The sequence below is a fragment of the Neofelis nebulosa genome, chromosome 1, assembly GCF_028018385.1.
Source record: "Neofelis nebulosa isolate mNeoNeb1 chromosome 1, mNeoNeb1.pri, whole genome shotgun sequence".
Lineage (NCBI taxonomy): Eukaryota > Metazoa > Chordata > Mammalia > Carnivora > Felidae > Neofelis > Neofelis nebulosa.
The window spans coordinates 192056436-192079329 of NC_080782.1; the positions used below are offsets into that span (position 1 = coordinate 192056436).

General features: G+C 40.4%; 1 protein-coding gene across 3 annotated transcripts in view; it reads right to left on the bottom strand.

Moving 5' to 3' along the window:
- Nucleotides 1–22894, bottom strand: part of SLAIN1 (SLAIN motif family member 1) — a 64396-nt gene that overhangs the window by 18877 nt on the left and 22625 nt on the right. For 2 of the 3 annotated variants that reach the window (XM_058682335.1, XM_058682341.1), the window contains exons 3-4: nucleotides 2413–2562; nucleotides 1122–1271 (exon numbers count right to left, since the gene is read on the bottom strand). In XM_058682335.1, coding sequence (XP_058538318.1) covers nucleotides 1122–1271; nucleotides 2413–2562 — 300 coding nt within the window. The remainder of the gene's footprint in view (nucleotides 1–1121; nucleotides 1272–2412; nucleotides 2563–22894) is intronic. The other variant, XM_058682339.1, reaches the window with a different exon arrangement.

Below are 22894 nucleotides of genomic sequence, written 5' to 3' on the forward strand. Positions count from 1 at the left end.
TAAACAACAGCAGTGAGAGTGGGCATCCCTGTCGTGTTCCTGATCTCAGGGAAAAAGCTCTCAGTTTTTCCCCGTTGAGGATGATGTTAGCTGTGGGCTTTTCATAAATTGTCAATGGATTTTAATTGAGTTTATATTAAGATAACTATAGACTCACACGCAGTTCTAAGAAAGAACACCGAGAGATCCCTTGTGCACTTTGCCCAGTGTCCCCCAATGGTAGCATTTTGCAAAATTATAAAAACAATATGACAACCAGGATATTGTGATAGAAACCCAACTTATTTAGATATTTTCAGTTTTACTCATATATATGGAAGTATTAAGTTCCGTACAATGTTATCACCTGTATGATCAAATATTCACCACCAGTGTCAAAATACTAAACAGTTCCAAAAATCCACAAAACACGAAAATCCCTTGTGTTGCCCTTATATAACCACGTCCCCCTCCTTCCTGAGATCCCACACCCTGTCTCTAACCCTCATCAATTGTAAAATTTTCTCACTCCAAAATGTTATATAAATGGAATTACACAGAATGAAATCTCTTGAGATCTTTTTTCACTCAGCAGAATTCCTGGGAGATTCATCCAAGATGCTGCCTGCATCAACAGTCCACTCCCTCTTACTGCTGAGTAGTACCCCCTGGTATGGGAACACCGAAGCCTGATTAACCATTCACCTCTTGAAGGACATCTGAGTTCATTCCAGTTTGGGGCTGTTACAAATAAAGCTGCTACAAACATTCATGTATAAGTTTTTATGTGAACAAAAATTTCCACTGTTCTAGGACAGGTGCCCAAGACTGCAACTTGCTGGGGTCTATGGGAATTGCATGTGTGTTTGTTTTTTAAGAAGCCAACAAACGGTTTCCATAGTAACTGTACCAGTGATGTCTTTATATTCATGTATTTTGACCAGAGTAAGTCCTAACAACTTATGATGCCCATGAAAGCCTGAGGGGCATTAACTGGCCCATCTACAAGGTAGGGTAGGCATGAGAAAAAGAATCTAATGTTTACCCATTACCTTGGGAGAAATGCCTAAGCCTCCCTATCCCCTCACATTTCAAGTAGAAGACTCTAATTTAAGAAGTTTCCTACTTTAAAGAGAACATACTTTCTTCTTGGAGACGAGCCATGATCTGGACATCAGTGAGATCCTGTAACTTATATCCCATGGAGATAGAATCATCTTCCAATTCTGAAGTACTCAGCTCACTGTCTATAGAGGACTGGGGACTGAGAGGGGAGCCCCTGGATGTGTAACCTGAAAAACAAAGGAAACAGGTTTATCATTTGGTCTGAAGAACTGATATTTACATAATGCTTTGCAATTCCTGTATCAAGTCAGCAATTTTCTTCCTATTTTCGTAATGCCACTGAAGGGTGACCAACACATAACCATTCAATGGCGAGACAATATGCACGTCCTTCACGTGTTCATGATTCACATATATTTTTTCAGGTTCAATTTTCACAATTAAAAAAAAATCACTCTGCACTATACACCAAAAAAACTGTTAAGAGGGCAGATTGAATTATGGTTTTACCACATTAAAATGTATATATATCACTAGTGCTGAAATCTGCATCCTATTAGGTAAGTATATATCTGAAGACATTATAGAAGAATACTTAGTTCCATGTTCACTTTTGATTAATAATCAGATATGCTTCTCTCTAGTAGTAACGGATTATAAGTTTTAAGATTAAACTATAATCTGGTCCGTTTTTCAAACAGGTACAAATAGAGCTATGAATGAATAAGAACATCACGTGTAAAAGGCTCACATATATACACAGAAGCATATATAAAATCTCAATGACAGAGGGTACAGTACTCCCAGGAGATGGGAAGTCACCCACAAAAGTAAAAAGCAATGGCTTGGGTAAAAGAACAAAGGAAGAAAGGCCCCAAAGGGAGAAAAACTGTAGGAATGGAATCACACCAATGCTGAGACAAATAAGGAAATGGCGAGAATTTCATCTCATAAGAAGCTACTGTGGCTATTTTTTTTTTTCCTGTGGAGCCCTGGCTTAATAAAAAGCTACCAGAAAAAATAAAATTTTAAAAATTAAGACATACAAGGTTTACATTCCTGAGTCATAATAAAAACACTTGAGTTGTGTTCGACATTTAATTTTAAAGGCACACTAGGCATTTGGAAATCTAGCCATATACGTATAGTTTTGCTAACCAGGAAAACTGCCTGTTGCACACACTTGGGAGCACACCAATGGTGCTCAAGCACAAAGGAAGGCTAGCCTTCTCTGTACCCAAAGTAAGTGTGCAGCACACAATCTGTGTCACAAGATCACCCTCAACTTTTCAGTAAGAGAGGACAGGTAAGCTGTTTTTGGTGACTGAATGATAAAGCAAGCAGCTGGTCAAGAAGTTGAAATATTACCTGTTCTTTCAGGTGTTAGTATTGCTTTATTTGAGGTTTTAGAGAAGCTGGGAGTATTAATGCCATTGCTATAAGGGCTGAGTCTTGCAACAGGACTATAAGGAAAAGCCAGGGAGACATTTGAAGAGAAGAGACTCCGCCATCGGCTAGCTGTCACAGAAGCAGAAAATAAACAGCAGCAGTTAGCTATCCGGAAGCAGATGCTTATTTGTCAGAAGGAGAAAGGGGAGAGGTTAAAAAAAAAAAAAAAATGAAAAGACAAAGCAACTTTTCATAAGGATAACTTAAATGACTTCCACATATCGAAGGTGAAAATATTTAAAAACAGGCAATTTGTGAATTAGAGTCCTACTGATACCTTCATTTAAGAACTTGGAATCAGCTTGATTAAAGCCAATATACCTGTGTAATAACGAAAACCTGTTTTGAATTTCTACATTAGAAATGCTTTTTATTTCCTATTTCTGCACAAGGATTTAAGTGTTTTGTAATAATATAAACGTTCAGTGTCCAAAAAAGCTCAAGCTTAAAAACTGTGGGAAATGTTACTGTTACCTATACACAGTCCCATATTTTTTCCTAAGGTTCATTTTCAACCCATTTAATATGGAAAATGTTGATCAAAAAATATTTAAGGAAACCTGTTCTTGGCTTACAGGACACAAACTTAAAGGAACTACTGCATTTCTTAACGGCCCTGCGTCCAAACCAAGGATTATGGAAAAACAATACAAAATCACAGGAGAAGGATACAAAATTTAATGACAGCTATTTTTGATGGAAGGTGTAGAGATGAACTGGCAACTTGGATTTTTTTTAATAAAAAACATTTTCCAAATTTTTTGTATTGAACATGTATTACTTATGTAACATTTAAAGGTAGGATTATATATATACTATTAATTTAGTACTTTAAGGAACAACAAGGAAAAACCTTGTAGGTAAAAACCTACAACGGGAAAATGATCTAATTCTTCGTACACTGCTTCACCTGACAGAATTAACGTATCTCCCTCGGCCCAAAATGCCAACCCCTGCTATTTCCGAGTTCTTGGGATCATGCAAAAGACCTCAAAACCGTAAAAACTTGAGTAAGTCACACCAAACATCACATAGTCTTCCTTCAAGGCATACGGATTACTTTGCTAAGCAAAATCCATTCTTCTAAAAAGCAATCACTTAGACATGGACTAATAATAATAAGCAGGGCAGGAGGGAACAGATAAGAAATACAGAGGAGGTTAAACTTCACATAAAGCAGTTAGTTGGACTGTATTTGCTGGAAATCTCACCAAACCTGAAGCATTAAGTATGAAAAGGACTGCCTGACTCGCATCCCCAGATCACTCTTTTTTTTTTTTTAATGTTTTTTTTAATGTTTATTTTTGAGAGAGAGAGCGAGAGAGAGAGAGAGAGAGAGAGAGCAGGGAAGGGGCAGAGAGAGAGGGAGACAAAGAATCCGAAGCAGGCTCCAGGCTCTGAGCTGTCAGCACAGAGCCCGACATGGGGCTCCAACTCAGGAACCGTGAGATCATGAAGTCTGACGCTCAATTGACTGATGTACCAGGCTCCCCACCCCCCCAGACCACTCTTAATGAGCACCACTAATGAGCCAGCGGATGGCTGAGGAGCATTTCAAACTGGGCAGTGCAGTTGAAGGGACAGAAACGATGGGGTGTGGCAGTCAAGAAAATAATCTGCTCCAAAATGGGGATACTTAAGAGCCTTGCAAAATATCACTAAGGTTATTTCAAAGAGCAAAGTGTTTCCTCTTATTTCAGCAAGAGTCGTGGAGGTAAGTACTGCCCCATTCCAACAATTACATGCAAAACAGCTCTTCCTCCTGCAAGTGAAAGAGGAAAGCAGCCGCCTGCACAAGGATCACACTTTTCAGAATTCACCAGTGTCCAGAAGGGGACCCTGCAGCAGAGCGTCACTCCTGACTGACAGCAGTCACCTCACTTATCCAACCTGTAATTAAGGGTGAGCTCTTCTCAAGCTCAGCCAGAGCAGAGACCCACGAGGCTACCATTCCCTGTCCTGTAACTTCTAGACACACAAACCTGATTCCCAAATACACTGCAAAGTAGAGCTTGGTATGCAACACACCCAAGGTAGCCACTCCTGCACCTTTAATCTCTAGGACTCAAAGTTTCTCATTAAAATTCTATATTAAAAAAAAAAAAAGATCAATAGCTCTTTGTGACTGCTAACTTGCTTAACAGATGATGTCTGATCACTTGCCAGGCAAATTACAGTAACTGCGTGTTCTCACCCACAGATGCAAGCGACAATGCATCCCAAGTAAACAGCATTCACTACTCTGCACAATAACTACTGTGACCCAGCCTCCCAGCACAATGGTACAGTGATTGTGGCAATGACAGCAAGATCCTGACTAAGAATACAATTAGCATCTATTGCAAGAAAGAATGCTCTACATTGTCCTTTGGCATGGAGGCTTTTAAGAAGAGGGAGGAGAATTATCGTGGGGCAAGCTAACAAAACAACAACATTAGACTAGTACCCAAGGCTGTGGCAGAGGAGGAGAGGGGAAAGGACAGGAAGCCATCACATCCTATTTATTCTTCACTATGTAGCTGAAGAATTGTAGGAATTGTAACAGGAAGCATTTTTATTTTTTTGCTAATATTTTCTGAGTAAAATTCTACTCCCCAACGTAGGGCTTGAACTCACAACTCCAAGATCAAGAGTCACATGCTCTACCAACTGAGCCAGCCAGGTGCCCCAGAAAGCATTTCTATAGCGAATAAAACAAAACAACCTTCTAAAGGGCAATTTTATCTTTTTCAGTCAATTAATTTAATGGATTTTTCATATGAGGATGTTTTTTGAGAGGCTCAGGGATGATTGAAATGACCCTAAAAAAGGAGTAAGATGGCATTGCTAAAGAAGAAAATGGGAAACAAAGTTCTGAACAACAGTTATGTTTCCTTACACTCTACTGCAAAGTACTACCAGTAAGTAGAGGGCTTCTCAAACTTGGGATGAGGCTTGGGACTATGTATCTGCTTGTTCTATTCCAAGCCCTAGATATAACGGAGCTGGGCCCAAACACCAGGACACGCTGAAGGTTTTCCTTCCTAAATACCTTAATTTGGACAGCCTCCCAGGACACTCCTTCCCACATGCTCTCTGTAGTCCTACTGCAATTTCCTTGACCAGGATGCTCACCACCTCGCACCAGATGAATGTCATCTACTCCTCAAACAACCTGTAGCCGCCATCACCGTCCCTGGCAAGCCCACCCTAAACGTCATGACCAAAGCTGTGTTAGTCAGATACTAGTACTGCGGTGGCTTTTCATGGCACACATGATCTAGAAGGCACTCCGGATCATCTCACAGGACCCTTCCCCACTGCCATGCCCTCCTACCCACCTCTAGTGTTTCTGAACTTCCTTGCTAACACACCTGTACTGCAAAACTTTCTATGTTGCCTCCCTGATCTAACAAGCATCTTCTATGGAAATAAATGTGATTAGGTACTAAGGTATGGACTGAACCCTCATCTTTCTACAAAAATCAAAAGTGGTCAATTATTTTCGGTACATCTTCAAAGTTGCCAGACTGAAAAAGTAAATTACAGATCTGTGAAGCTATTTTTGTTTTGTGTTTGTTTTTAAGAGAAAGGCAGAGCTCACACGAGCAGGGGAGAGGGGCAAAGGGAGAGAGAGAGAACCTTAACAGGCTGCACACTCAACACAGAGCCCAATGCAGGGCTTGATCCCACAACCCTGAGATTATGACATGAGCTGAAATCGACATCCAAACATTCAACCAACTGAGCCACCCAGGCGCCTCTGAAGCCATTTTTTGGAAATCATTAAGTATAACAACCCCCCCACCCCAGAAAAAACTTAATTTGATAAATGTTCCAGTGATGACAATAACAAGAAAAATCACAAAGGGCAGATGATGGGATAGGTTTAAGAATCTAAATTTCTTTAATTCTCCAAACTGAGAATTATTAACAAATAAGTTTCCAGCCCCAATGACATTCCTTCTGTGCCTTGCCTAGATTCATAACAAATACAGCAAATATTCAAATTTTTGTTAAACATGTAGGTCTCTGCATATAATCAAAATCAAATTTAAGAAAGCAGTAATTCACACGAAAGGAAAAAGAGTAACTGATCTAATGAGAAGCTCAGTGATCATCCTCAAAAGATCAGTAACTCCATGAAGCTAAACGAGTTCAAAAATAAAGCAGTGCTAGGACATCTTCTAGAAACAATTATTTTCACATTTTCTTCTCACCACAGAGATAGCCAGTTCAGTACTGAACACAATGTCTGGCACACAGTATAAAATCAAAGTGCAATGTGGTCAAAATCTTGGTGAGTTTACTAACATTTCCTTATTTCAAACCATTTTACCATTCCTACCTTAACATCTAAATGGTTTTGCCCAATTTCTTAAACTTTATTAACTATAACTTAATATACACAGTATCTTTGAAGACAAAAGTTAGTTTAGACATTTCAGCCCAGCTGGATAAAGGCTCAATGAAGAAATATACCTGTAGGAGCACAACTCATTAATACTTCCTAATAGCCACTAAGTTGTTGAACTTTGTGTGTGTGACTCTTCTGGTTTCCACCTAAATGACTTTATATTACTAATGACTAGGGCCTATGATCAGGTGATTGACACATCAAGATTTAACAGGAGTCCCTGCCTAGGGTGAGCTAGGTCCTGCCATGCTAGGTTGCAATGTTAAAGTGAAGGGTCGTGCCAAGGACACTAGTTGGCAGGAAGTCTTACAAGAAGGTGACAAAGCTTACTCAAATTCTTGAAATGCTACCATCTCTTACAATCAAAGGAACTGTTGGGGTGCCTGGGTGGCTCAGTCAGTTGAGCATCTGGCTTCAGCTCGGGTCATGATCTCACAGCTCGTGAGTTCGAGCCCCGCGTCGGGCTCTGTGCTGACAGCTCAGAACCTGGAGCCTGCTTCAGATCCTGTGTCTCCCTCTCTCTCTGCCCCTAACCCACTCGCATTCTGTCTCTCTCTCAAAAATGAATAAACATTAACAAAAATTAAAAAAAAAAGAAACTATTCATAAAACAGCTAAAAGAGGGTTTAGCAGAATTTCTATAAATGCTACCTCCAATAGTGCAGCATCTGAGTTGGGTGAGGAAGTCCTGGAGGGCAGTGCTCTTACTCTTTCTAGTAGCTTCTAACAGTACAGCCACATTTCTAATCCGGGTACCATGGTCTGAATGTTTGTGTCCCCCAAAATACATGCTGAAGTGCTAACCCCCAAACATGAAGGCATTATAGGTGGGGCCACTGGGAGAAGCTTAAGTCATGAGAATAAAACCCTCATGAACTGGACCAATGCCTTATAAAAGAGGCTCCAAAGAGCTCCTGAGCCCCTTCCACAACATGAGAGCACAAGAAATCTGCAACCTGGCAGAGGGCCCCCCTATGCCTGTGCATGCTGGCACCTGGTCTCAGACATCCAGCCTCCAGAACTGTGAGCAGTAAAGTGCTGCCCATCTCCTCTGTGGGATTTTGTTTCATAGTAGCGTGAACAGACTAAGATATAGGGGGAAGTTATTCTAGAAAATAAGCCCTGATCTTCCCTACTTCCATCTTCTTTCCCCTTTCTCATTGACGAATAAGACTGTCAAAGGCAAAACTGCAGCCTGCAGAGGCTGGCTCGGTCTAATTTGCCACGTTCTCTTATCCACCTCTCACACAAAGCAGGTGATCCAGGACCATTGCTTTGAAAGACAGAAGGATCACATGTTAAGAAATCAGTCTAAAGCAGCCCCTGTGAGTGTTTTACTTCTTCAGCTTTTAATAAGTCTGATGAAAACTCGTTAAAAGCAAATTTTAGATCTGTTGTATTAAAATTCACAGAACTGATTTCTAAATAACTTATAATTTTGTATCTCCTCGCTTGTGGCTCTTCTCAGCTACCCAAATTTATATTCTCCATCATTCCCTAACCCAGGATCTTCCCTGAGAAACTGGTCAACTATCATTTAAATCTTCACAGGCAAGACCCTGTGTACCCCGTGAGCCAAAAATAAAGTGGCATGCTCTAGCATTATGCAGACACCCTACATTTATAGAGCACAGCCAGAGTCGTTCCTTCATTCAAAATTTACCAAGAGATAAAAACAAAACAAAACAAAACAAAAAACATTAAAGGTCAGTCTCGAGTAGTGACGCAAATATCTTTCAAAGACACACACAGCACATAGTTATTTCCCTGCTCCACAGTCGTTCTCAGAAATCTGGCCCTGATGTTCCCACCTGCTTTTTAAAATTCATTTCTCTATTCATTTGAGCAGGCACCCACCATGGGACTATAAAGTACCAGATGCTGCAGATACGGAGATGAATAAAATATGATTATTGCCCTCCTTTCCTTCCCACTCCAATTTCTGAAGACCAGCTAGCGTAGAAGGCAGGCAAGTAAGATACACATATAATGTGATACACTAAGTGGAAAAAAGGCACCGTGAAGTACACTCACAAAGACCATGATTAACTTTCCAAGGGAGTCCAAAGACTTCACCAGGAGAGATTATATTTAACATGGCCCTTGAAGGTTGAAGAGGTTATCCTACAGGGTCCGAGGCCATTCCCATTCCAGACAGAAATAACTTATGTGAAGCCACGGAAGCAGGAAGAAGCAGTGCACGGTCAAGGAAGGGTGCATGTTGTCAGGACTGAAGCACGGGGACGCGGAAGAAGAGCTAGGGCTGGAGGATGGGTGGCGGCAGGTTCCGCACTGTCATTAGGAGGACGTGCTTTAATATTCAATTTGTGTTTTGACTGAGGAGGAGAAAGGCCTGGTCAGATATGTATGTTATGAAGACGGCACAAATGGCCATACAGATGGTGGACAATTCGGGCAGGGAGCGAGGACCGGAAGACCAGTTAGGAGGTTTCACAGCAGAGTTGGTGAGTCATCACAAGGGATCAAACTAAAGTCTCAGCAGAACATTTGATGAAAATATTTTAAATAAGCCACATCTGAGCTAAAGAGGAGATGTCTGGTGACCCAATGAATACAGGGAGTGGAGAAAAGGAGGCGGCCAAAGCTACTGCCATAGTTTCTAAAACACTGATGCCATCCACTAAGACAGGGAACATAAGATAAGCAGGCTTAAATGAAAGGAAAAAAGCAGCTGAATTTGAGATGGTTATAGGACATACCTACGTGCTGGTGCCCACTAAGGGGTGGAGAGTTCAGGAAAGCAGCTAGAGAAAAAAAGGGGCACATCAACAAGTAGGTGTTATGAGGCCACAGGCATGAATAAAATCACCCAAGAAGAAGGTACACAAGGAAAAGAGAAGTGACTTCAGGAACATTTACAAGTGGATAAAGGGAGACTCAGTAACAAAGACTGGGAAAGGCTGCAGAGTTCAGGGATGAGCAGAGACCAAAAACAGTAAAGATAATGAAGGGTTGCAACATGGACGCAGAAGTTACTATGGGATGATGACTAAGAAACGGCAACTGGCTGGACAACTGGGCCACCGAAGAGAGCAGATTCAATAGAGGAGCTAGAACGGAAACCTGTTTTAATAGGTCAAGCAGATGTAAGATGAGGAAGAAGAAATAACTCTTCCTAGAGAGATCAGGCTATAAAAATAAGAGAAATAGGGTTGTAGGTTTGCAGAGCATGAAACTCAAGGCAGGATAGTTCTTTAGGATAAGGGAGACCTACATACTGATAGAATGAGAACAGAACCAGTAGAGAAAACAAGAGTCTACAGAAAAGGGGAATGCACTGAACTGAGGTCCTGGAGATCAGAAGGAATGTGACAGAGAGGTAAGGTAGAGGGAACAGCCTTAGAAAAGGGAGACTTATTTCTTCCTATGCAACTAGAAGGCAAAGCTAGTGAGGATACAGAGAATGCAATATTGGCCTCCGTTATCTGTAAATTAGAAGGCAATAAATATGCTCAGAAGGCAGAGTCTGGAGTAAAAGACCAGTGTAGTAGTGATGGTGTGGCCTCCATGGGGAGAAGTCAAAGTAATTGCCTAGGTGACTCTGTAACAATAAGGGAGCCTAAAAAACTATTTGAAGATATTAGCAAATGTTTTATGTTTCTGTAAAGGCATTTATGTCCTAGAGGTTTAGGTTTAGAGAGTTGACCACCTTAGTGACTGCAGGCTATGTGTCATTGGGGAATTTTAGAGATCTTTGGTAAGACCTTGGTAAAGGGAATAAAATGAAGGGCTAGATGGCTGTATTCAATACCAGTGAAACTCAGGGATCATGGCAACAGGCTCACACAGGCGTTGGCCAATGTTTTCTACAAAGGGCCAACTAGTAAATATTTTAGGTTTTGCTGGCCATATAGTCTCCATTGCAACTTCTTAATTCCACCATCATAGCATTATATAGCAGCCACAGGTGACACGTAAATGAATGAATGGGACTATGCACTGATATAACTTTATTTATATATACAGAGAGTTGAATTTCACAAAAATTATAGGTCATGAATTTTTATTTTTTCCAACCATTTAAAAATGTGAGCCGCTTTTTATCTCCTGGGCCATACAAAAACAGGTTGAAGGCCAGACAAGGCCACAATTTGCCAACCCCCAGGGTAACAGACATACCAGTTTAACAATACTCACTCTGGAGAATGCACAGGATTAGAACTGCATCATAAGGGTATGTCACGTGATGTGATATAACAATGATGGCCAACAGTGTACTTCCTTACTGTAATTTTTCATAACATATTATAATAAAGATCAGCAAAAGACTAAAAGGACCCTGGACTAAGAATCTAGATACCAGAATTCCAGTCTCCATCCTGCCACATGCGAGTTCTCAAATGGAGCAAATCATGTAGCATCTTGCTTTTGCAGGGTTCCCACGTTTAGGTGTGTTTGTGGGACGATAACAAACAGGGCAAGCACTGGACAAAAGCTTGTGGCATGCATTCACACACTGAAGCAATTTTTTGTTTTTTTAGAAGAGTGCTGAAAAGTTAAAGCAAGTTGTAGCAAAATCGTTCTCTAAACCCAGAGGGGAAATGTTCTAGAAGCTAGAAAGGAAGAGTGCAGAAATCTGCCCTTTTACTCTTCCCAATTCTCGGGCATTTTAACATGTCTTGTCAAAATGATGAGCATGCTTTCTGCATTACGTCTTCTTATCTAGACAACTTTACAGACTCAGTCTTTCAACTCAGAGGCAAAGTACTAAACCTTGAACATTCAACGATTTGATCACGGTAGGTCAACGGCACTCACTTCTGTATCCAAAGACTATCTCAGAGGAAGCATATGTCCCAAATGCCACATTCTAACAAGTATGGTTTCTTCAAAACCACGGGCTGCTAAGGTCATGTCTCTGACTCTTAAATAACGGTGTTTTTTAACCACAGAGTCCTGCAAAGTAAGGGAAAGGGTATCGAGATAAACTCTCAATCCTCTGTTTTTATTCCTTCTTCATACAACAGGTGGACAGGCCTCAATACTAAGCCAAACAATCAGAGGAATCCCATGCATGGCCCTTCACAAACACCAGTGACAGAGTGGTCTAAGATCAGTGAATGGATAGGAGACACCTCCTCTTCTAAAGCTTGCTATTCTCCCTTATGGTGGCAGGAAATTTTATCCAGACCGCAGCATTTTGACCTAAACCCAAACACCACCACTCTATTTTCACGAACCATCGCCTCAGCTATAAATTTCCCAGGTGATCAGATTATATTTGTCCATACCTACAGGAGAGAGCCTATAGAACGCTTACACGTAGATGCACTCCCATGTCTGCACTAAACTTAAAGGGACTCAGGAACCTGGGTAAAGATAGTATTTTACTGGTTCTCTCATCAACTCTGACCAGACTGAAATACAAGGTTTCCAAAGGGCCTTACGTTCACATTAAGCAGGCACTGCTGACTCGGCCCCAACCTGAGCAAGCCCCCTGGGGTAGGTACATATGGCTTGCAGCTTATCTGATCCTCTAGGTTTATTGGGTAAACTTGAAAAGCATTAATTTCTCCACAGCTCTCCATGGCCTGATGAATGAGCACACGGGACCGGGAAGTCCTGCTGCTTCTTTGAAACAGGTGTTAAGTTCTTTCCCAGACACTCGCAAAGTAAAGAGGATTCAAGCAGTATGCATTTGCCAGTGTATTCCTACAAGGAGAAGGGCTACAGAAGTAGTAGACATCCCTCCCTGATTGGTATTCCTGGTGATTGTTTATTCAGGGCAAGTTAGTTGTAGTCCCCAAGACCCTCATTCTTCAAATTATAGGTAGAAAAACCTACCAGGTTAATTTGAATCTTTCCCACAGTGCTAGTTCATTCAACCTATGATGACCAATGAAACATTTTCAAATCAGTAACCATGGTATATGTACCCATACACATAGTATACATATATTTACTTGCTATATGTCAATATAACATGTTTGTTACATGTTAACACATATTCATGTTTATAAACATGTGTTTGTGTGATAGGCTAATATATATATACATATTTATTACATAAGCTTAACATATATAATATATATGCATATTTGTTATATAGGTTTAATATACATGTTTGTTATATTTATATAAACATACAGCCCAAGAACACTGTGATACTCAGTATTTAAACTTCCATTTGTATTCAAAATGTAGTAACTTACAAAAACATGATATATATACCATCTTTCAGAAACGTCTAGCTAAAGAGGTCATTTACCCATATAAATAATACCTAGAGCTAATCAAGAAAGTCACTTTCAACATTAGTATTAAGTTTAATTTTTTTTTTTTTTAACGTTTATTTATTTTTGAGACAGAGAGAGACAGAGCATGAACAGGGGAGGGGCAGAGAGAGAGGGAGACACAGAATCTGAAACAGGCTCCAGGCTCTGAGCTGTCAGCACAGAGCCCGACGCGGGGCTTGAACTCATGGACCGTGAGATCATGACCTGAGCCGAAGCCGGATGCCTAACTGACTGAGCCACCCAGGCGCCCCAGTATTAAGTTTAAACAGGGCGCCAGGGTGGCTCAGTCAGTTAAGTGTCCAACTCTTGGTTTCGGCTCAGGTCATGATCTCCCAGTCATGAGATCGAGCCTGGCATTGGGCTCCACACTGGGCGTGAAGCCTAAGATTCTCTCTCTCCCCCCGTCCCTTTGCCCTTCTCCCATGGACGTGCATGTGTGCGTGCACTCTCTCTCCCAACCCCCCCCCAAAAAAAGTTTTATATTAGGTTTAAAAGTAACTAGGGTGTTGTATACCTGCAAGGATTGGAAGATAAATGTTTAATTTTTGAATGAGAGTTATAAAACTTCACCACAGAGTATTATTTAACAACATTTATTCCATTGTCTGTCTTTTATAATTATTCTTCATCTTGAATTTAATACATCAAATGTTTCCTAGGTCTTAATAGCAAAGTGAGACTTGCTGGTTAAAGTGTCTAGTCGTCATCATTAAAGCATCAGGCTTTTCTACTTCTCAGCCTTTAACCAGTCTCAAGACCACAGGCTGAATGCTCTTCTCTCATTGCCACTCCTGGATCTTCCTGTGAATCTTCTCTAACCAGGACCATGGTCTAAAAACTGAAAAATGTGGGTTGGAAAGGAGAAATTCTCTGGACTGTCAACTTGTTTCCACTTCATCACTGGTCAGAACTGAAGCTGCCAACTCGAACCACACACGGACCAAATTCAGTGTTATCTAAGACCGGAATGAGCCCCGAAACTCCACAGATCATCAGACTTCCCATCTCCAATTAGCAAGGGAGATTAGAAAACAAGTTTGACTTCAACAGTAATTATACTTCAAAGGCATGCTTAAAAATTCCCTTTTATAGAAGCTGTTTTTCTCTTAGACCTAACTGCTGTGGCTTTAATCAAATGTAAGGACAGGGAAAATGGCCACAGAATGTGAGGAGTCAGCCTTTGTCAGAGTCAGAAAGTCCTAATTTAACCTGAAAAGAACAAGGGAAAAGAATGACCTAATAATCTGCCCATGATGTGATATTGTCATGCAGATTCTAAACAGCTGCTTCAGGTTGGACTACAGCCACCCCTGCAAGCCAGGACAGCCAGCTAGAGGAATTTCCAAGTTCTACATAGCAATAATGTGGTAAATTAAGGGGTGACTGGGTGGCTCAGTCGGTTATGCATCCAACTCTTGATCTTGGCTCAGGTCATGATCTCACGGTTTGTGAGTTTGAGCCCCACATCAGGCTCTGTGCTGACAGTGTGGATTCTCTGTCCCTCCCACACCCACGCTGCCTCGCTCTCTCTCAAAATAAATAAACCCTAAAAAAAAAAAATCAGGTAGGTTAAGGAAGATGCTACAGAGTCCAATTTCCAGAAGAAACAGTCTAGATTATCTCATGTCTGAAAGTGTTTCCTCTTCAGAAAGGATAGACTGGATAACCAATAAGAACCTTCCTGCCTTTGACCATTTGGTATGTTAGGAAACACAGGCCCAGCAGGCTACTAGAAAACCCTGTGCATCCCTGAACAGAAAAGTGTTGGAAACAGAATTTGGATAATCCTTCCTTTTCAGCATCTCCTGGGCTAAAATACTTTGTTCCAGTAAGGGACACAATGCATGTGCTTATAGTCCATGGCAGAAAAGGCCTCTGACCTACTAAACTTGAGAGGTGGTAGAAAGTAAATACACATAATTAAGAATTTTGACAAGGAAAAAAACTTATTTTTTTGGCCCTAGAAGTAGCTGCTGCATGATTTTACTAAAATGCCTGCACATGGAAGAACATTAAAATATATATAAAGGTATAAACAGGTATCTCTTTCCCTTTCCTATCCAGATCCCCTTTCCAGGAGTTTTGTTTGAGAAGCTGGGGACAATAATATAACTACTATGAAAGTGTAACCTCTTTTGTTTGTTTATTTTGAGAGAGTGTATGTACCCACAAGCAGGGGAGGGGCAGAGAGAATCCCAACAGATCAATGCAGGCTCAATCTCACAAACCATGAGATCATGAACTGAGCCAAAATCAAGAGTCCGACACTGAACAGAATGAGCTACCCAGGCATCCCTGTAAGTGTAACTAAAAGCAGACAAATCAACCTCACCTTGTTGCCATCTGACTCCCCATAGTGAAAAAGGTTAGATATTTAGCCCATGTACTCTCTCTCTTCCCTTCCACTACCATCACAGTCCTATTTTTACATTGTCAAGGTTTACTGTATCTCCATTCTGTTCGATAGCTGTGATCAGGACAATTTTAAGGTCATCATCAAATGTTAAACCACATACAAGTGGCATTTCAGTGTTCTGATAGATGCATCTTTACTGGAGAGCTGGGTATGGTCAGAAGACCCCAGGAAAAGGAAAGGAATTGTCTGGCACTAGGCCCCAAACCACTGGGTGAGAAATGTCACTAGCCTTGAGAGTCAACCCATTTTCTCCTTTCCTTGTTCCTGGCCTCTCCTGCGTCATCTCCACGGCCACTCTTCTTTAGGCCTCATGGATCTTCTTCCTTGTACTTTTCCCACCATTAAAACAGGGTGTGTAAAGTAAATTTTCTAAATCTTTGCAGAACTAAAACCCTCTTTCGTTATTCTCCACAAATCTATGATTTGCCTGGGTACAACATTATAGCTTGAAAGTACCTTTCCTTGAAACTGAAAGGACAAGATTCATTATTCAGCTAGCATCTAGTATTCCTGATGAAATGTCTGAGGCCTATGACACTGCAAATAACCTGTTTCTTCCTTTGAACATTTTTAGAATTTTGACCCTGGAAATTCAACCAGGATGTCTAGGGTTTAGGTCTTTTTTCATCTATCTTAGTTCATGCTGGGGAGTTGTCTTTCTTCAGCTCAAAGAAATTTTCTTGTATTCTTTCTTGCTCTCAACTGTCTGTTCCAATTTCTAGAACTGTTAAAGACTGGAGGTTTGGGACATGCCCTCCATGTGCCCTAGCTGCTCTCATACTTCCTCTTTTGGGGGGGAGATTTCCTTATGGATAAGCAGCTTGGTTCTTAGCCCTGTCCATCCCTATTCCAGTATTTCCAAGAAATTAAAAATGACTAAAAATAATGATTTGACTGCTGCTTTGCCAAGTAATATTGTTTAAAGGTGTAGTATTCTCTTAAATCCAAGCAAATGGAGTTCTCTATTCCCTTAGTTTTGTTTCCTACAAAGTCAGTTGATCTATTCATTTTGTTCATGCTATTAGTTTTCCCAAAAAGCAAATGAGACTTGGTTCCTGGTCTAAATTTATGGATATGGACTATGTTAATCTGAATAAGTAACTGGCATGACTTTCTTCTGTACCAGTACAGCTATTACCCCAACAGGCTTCCAACTGAAAACATGGACAATAGGTACTATGTCAATGCCTGGATTATTCCAGAAGCAAGCTTCCCGTGAGGTGCCTAGACATGCAGTGGCAGAGTGGCTGAGGACTCCAGCAGTGCAAAGGAGGGAGGTCTTGATCCTTGGAATGCTGTACAAGTTCATCTAATAGCGCCCCCGCCCCCAACCTTCTCAGTCTAAAGTGGGCATCACAACTCAAGTCGCCTCACACCTTGCTTCTCAGTTAGGGGTAGGAAGCCCATGCTGAGACTTCTCTCCCTTCTTTAAGAACAGGTTATCTGGTTTTACCCTGAAGACTCTTGGAAGTTTGCACCTGGTTTCTTCCAGACTTTGCTCCATGTGCCTTTCCCTTTGTTGATTTTGATTTGTATCCCTTTGTTTTAATAGATCCTAGCTTTGAGTACAAATATACACCGAGTCTTGTGAGTGCTCTTAGTGAATTACTAAACTGGGGGCAGGGGGGTCGTGGGGATGCCCAACATACTAAGTGAAATCTGAACACCATAAACTCCAAAAAAATCCATGCCAAGACACATCATACGAAACTACTGAAAACTAAAGATAAAGAAAAATCTTGAAAGCAGTCAGAGAGCAGTGACACGTTACCCAGGAACATTACTGAGGAACACCCATTTGAGCAACAGTGGATTTCTCATCAGAAACCACAGAAGCCAGAGAAGCGGCAGAGCCTCTTTCAAGGAAAGGCCCGCCAGCTGGGCGTTCTGGGTCTGGTTGACCAACTCACCAGGAATGAAAGAGAAACAGCCTCAGACAAAGGAAAACTCAAAGAATTTGTTGCTAGCAGAGCCACCCTCAAATACTGGCTAAAGAAGTTTCTTCAAATCGAAAGGAAATGGTAAGAGAAGGGGTCTGGGGCACCAAGAAGACAAAACAAGACGAAAACAGAACTCTGGGTACAAAGAAGAGACCATCTTTTTCCTCATGGCTTGCCAAATTATATTTGATGATTGAAACAAAAATTATAATACCATCTGATAATGACATTTAAAGTGGGGGAAGTTACACTGAGTGTTGTATGGAAACCAATTTGATAACAAATTATATTTAATATAAAAAGATAAAAATAAAAGTGGGGGAAGATAAGATACCTAAATGAAAGTGAGGTTTCCATATTTCACTCAGAGTGGTAAAATGTTGGGGCGCCTGAGTGGATCAGCTGGTTGAGTGTCCAACTTTGGCTCAGGTTATGATCTCACGGTTTGTGAGTTCGAGCCCCACATCAGGCTCCACACTGACATACAGAGCCTGCCTGGGATTCTCTCTTTCTTCCTCTTTCTCTGCCCCTCTCCCACTTGCATGCACATGAGCTCTCCCGCTCTCAAAATAAACTAAAAACAAACAAAAAACAAGACAATTCAGTTAACCCTCTGACACTTTCCTCTTCATAGTCATGTCACTCCTTTGTTGAAAACTATCCAAAGGATTCCCAACCATCTTAAGACAAAGTCCAGAATCCTTAAGTGCCCTGAAAACCCCGCATGCCTCTCATTTCATGCAGAATCACCAAACAGCAGGCTCACGTTTTCCCCCCCCCGCTCCATTTCTCTCCACCACACTCCCACCGCAACAGTCTGCTGCTCCCTCTCATGTCTGGAGTCTCACCCCATCTCAAGACCTTTCCACATGTTGTTCCTGTGGTCTGGCCACTCCCCGCCCCCCGCCAGAGTTACCTGCTCAAATCTTGCTGACTTACAACAAACATGTCACATCCTTGGGAAAGCATACCCCTTCCACTTGGGCCTGCTAGCACCATCAGGCCTGTTTTAAGAGAAGGGAAGAAAAAAAGGACCAGAGCTGCTATCCATGCAGTCAGTTTTACCAGACTGCGTGTTGCCAGTGCAAGGTACTGAGTTCGTCTTGTCACCATACCCCTCATATGTAGCACTGTGCTTGCAGGTAGCAAGTGCTCAATTCATTTATTTCATGGTTAAGCATTTGAATCGTCTCTCTAATCAAGGCCCCATGATTCCAAAAAGGAGAATCTACTAATTCTTGCCTAAACTGGCTATTCTGTAGAGGTCCCAAGAAATAGACATGAACATCTATCAAAATAAAGTTTCACTGCCATAGAAGCAAATTCCATCATCAGAGTACTATAAAAGCAGTAAACAACTACTGTGGGAGAATGTCTATTGTTTTACTTTTTCCTCTTTGGGGTAAGAAAATAACATGTCAGTTATATATTCATTATAACAAACATGAACTGTCATAAGCTGCTTATTTCACTACTGCTTATTTTAATAACTTTCTTGTGGTAGAAACGCAAAATAAAAGCAAAAAACCACAGAGAAACACATGTAACTGATAAGGGAAAAAGAAGAAAAGGAAACATCCATGTTGCTGGATATAATGGGATAGAAACAGCAAATTCCATAGGATCACAATCCCTGTTTATTTGCTACTTACTGTACATCATTCCCAACACTGAAGGAAACGCAATGGGACTTTTCCGAACATCTGAGCAAAGCAAAGATGTGATGAAAGCCCACAGCCATGACAATGTGTCTTCAATTTCTAGCACACAGGAATAATAAATAGCAAATGTCAAGACACCCTGTCTCTGCAAATTTCAGTAGGATTCCAGATTATTTTCCCAATGAGAAAGGGACTCCTTTACAAAGCTTACCTAAAATGAACTACACAGACTAAGTTTTAATTTTGTGTTCCCAATTTGACAGAGCACCTCAAGACTGGAAACATGAGCTGATGAAGATACTATCTCGGGCCAGGCAAGGAGAAGCTGGACAGATTCCAGGAGACAGACACTTGATAAGTTTCCTAATGTCTCAGTTCAATCTGTGCAGCTTTCAACAAATGAAAAGGCCACCTTCAGAGCACTGGATTCATCGACAACTTTCTTTTCCATTGCCTAAATTTAGAGAGGGATACTACCTCATAACAACTGAGACAAGAATAGGAACTGGTATCATAGGAAGATGAAAGAAAAACTCAATAAAGAAGCAATATCTGTTTACATTTGCTTAGCATATAATCCCAGAGGAAATGAGAGATTGCTCATAAGGAAACACAACCCAAGATAGTAATTGTGTAGGGCTACACTATTTGTGAAAACTATACCCACACTCCTCAAATGTGACCTGTCCTGATTCAATAGTTATGGATATTCAAGTATCTCCAGGCAAGATAAGCTTTTATTAACCGGCCCCAAATTAAGTGAGCCACACATTGGGCATCTCAAATTACTCAGATAAGCTCTTTTATCATTATTTGGTTATTCAACGTCCCAGCCTCATGACACAGACTCACCACCGACTCTAGATAAGCCTTATTTCAATTTAGGATATCGCAGGAGCCCATGCTACCCATGAAAGTTCTAGAGATGTTTGTTACGTACAGTCTAAAAGGGTGGGGGAAGTGGGGAAAAAGAAAAGCAGAAATGGAACATATATAGACTTAAGAAGAAGCATAAAACAAAAAAGCTAATGAAGTTGCCTTAACTTTCTACTATTCTTAAATTACACTCAAAACTTACCAATTTGAGATCCTAACTCTAATATGTTTATTTATAGGTAGAGAAAACAAAACTACCCCTCCCAAAGAAAAAAAATGCTATTGGTTTTCTATAAAGTATAAACAGCCAAACGAAGAGGGTTCCCTGGATGTTTTGGCTCACATTCTGAATAAGAAACTGCATAGCAGGAATGTGTCCACGTATGTACACAGCATTTCACATTTACCAAAATAATTTCACATTTAACATTTCCTGAAACCTTTCTAATAGGCCTGTGAAATCTGTGAAATGTCCCCACTTACAAGGCAAGACATGGAAACAAGTGAAATGCTTTCTGTCTTTTCTTAATTAAACCATAACAATGAGAGGTCACCTCACACCTGTCAGATTGGCTAGTATCAAAGAAAAAAAAAAGTAATCACAAGTGTTGGTGAGGATGTGGAGAAAAGGGAACCCTCGTGACTACTGGTGGGAATAAATATTGGTGCACCCACTCTGGAAAATATCATGGAGTTTCCTCAAAGAATTAAAAATAGAAGTACCATACAGTCCAGCAATTCCACTTGCAGGTTACCCAAAGAAAACAAAAACACTAATTCAAAAATACATATGCACCCCTATGTCCATTGCAGTAGTATCTGCAACAGCCAAGATACAGAAGCAACCTAAGTGTCCACTGATAGACAGATGGACACAGAAGGTGTGTACACACAACGAGATAGGACTCGGCAATAAAAAAGAATGAAATCTTGCCATCTGAGACAACATGGATGGACCCAGAGAGTATTATGCTAAGTGAAATAAGACACAGAAAGCCAAATCCTGTATGACTTCACTTATATGTGGAATCTAAAAAGCAAAACAACTGAACAACACAGAAACAGACCCAAATACAGAGAACTGGTGGTTGTCCTCGGGAAGGAGTGTGGGGGGGCATGGGCAAAATAGGGGAAGGGAATTTTAAGAGGTATGAACTTCCAATTACAAAATAAGTCATGGGACAAGTGACGGTGACATGTTCTTAATCAGAATTAAGCAACACTGAGACACTAGTGGGCACTATGTCCGACTACTAAATCAAAAACCCTTCTACCATCTTCATTCGCTCAACAATTAGCCTTCAATACCTACAACATGACAGGAACTATTCTAAGCACTGGGAGGGTTATAGCAGCAAACAAAACAGACTCAAATATCTACCCCCAACGCCATCATTTTAATGATACCATCATGTAATTGTTTTGGATTGGCTAGTTGGATGCCATCTATAACACCAATGTTCAATTAGTTTCTTCGCTCATGTAAGACATTTAAATGTATTCCAATTAATAAATCATAAAAAAACATTCAGAACATAAAACATGTTTGACAATTTATTAAGCACTGGCAATTTGAAAGGAAACTGAGGTGCAGCCCTCTATTATCAGACACACACACACACACACACACACACACACTCTTATACCCCTTACTTGAAAGAAGGCATATATGCATTAAAAATTAAGTAAAAAGATGCTCAAAAACAAGGCACTTCCAAATGGAAAATAACAAACACTGTTAGGACCATTTTCAACAGAGAAAAACCAACCAAGATACAGTGTTTTGTCTAAGAATGTATATTCAAATCAGGGTCCAATGTTTTTTTTTTGGGGGGGGGAGAAAATATTATTCTAGGCTTTCTTAATTTTATACGAACAGATTGTAGATTAAGAGGTACCAAAAAGATTTAACTTTTGGCAATTACTTTCTTTTAAATGTCTATGTATTTATTTTAAGCGGGAGAGGGGCAAAAAGAGGGAGAAAAAGAATCCCAAGCAGGTTCTGAGCTGTCAGTGCAGAGCTCAACACAGGGCTCCATCCCACAAGAACCGTGAGATCATGACCTGAACTGAAATCAAGAGCTGGACACTCAACTGACTGAGCCACCCAGGCACCCCTAACTCTAATAAAATCACTTTTATTAGAGTTTTTTCACTTTTAACATTACTTTCTGTACATTATCCAAAAAAGCTATTTACATTATTCAAATGTATTAGGAAAGAAACCTAATATTTAAGCTTTTATTATGTCTGCTTCCCAAACATCTTTACTTATTGTCTTACAACAACTCTACAAATTAAAGGTACGTGTAGAGGATGCTGGGAAAGCTTAAGTACCCGGCCTGTGTGGACTACTTGATATAGAAGACCTTATAAATTATGAAATTTGAGCATGAAAAGATCAGTTTGGAAAAGGGGAAAATAAGTTTGGGGATCTACAATCAAAGTTTCAATTTAATTAATTTTCAATTAAAATATTAAGTGACTTGCTCAATTAATGTTCCCTTTGAGAATTTAGGAGCATTGGATACATATGAGTCATCTGTAGGGGTGTGTGTATACATATATACATATATGTATATACACATATACATATATATATACACACACGGATATATACACATATACATATACATATATGTATACACACACACTCACACCCTTACACCAAAAATAATTGTCCTATTGTACCTTAAACACACACGTTTAACCAAATTGCAAAACTGTAGCTGTGAAGACAAAGCATTTCTTTTAGTAGTATCTTGAAAACGGTCTCAATGCAGGTGCTATCTCCCAATAAAACTTACACAAAACATCCCTTTCTGTTCCTCATTTTCTTCAGACAAACAAACTTT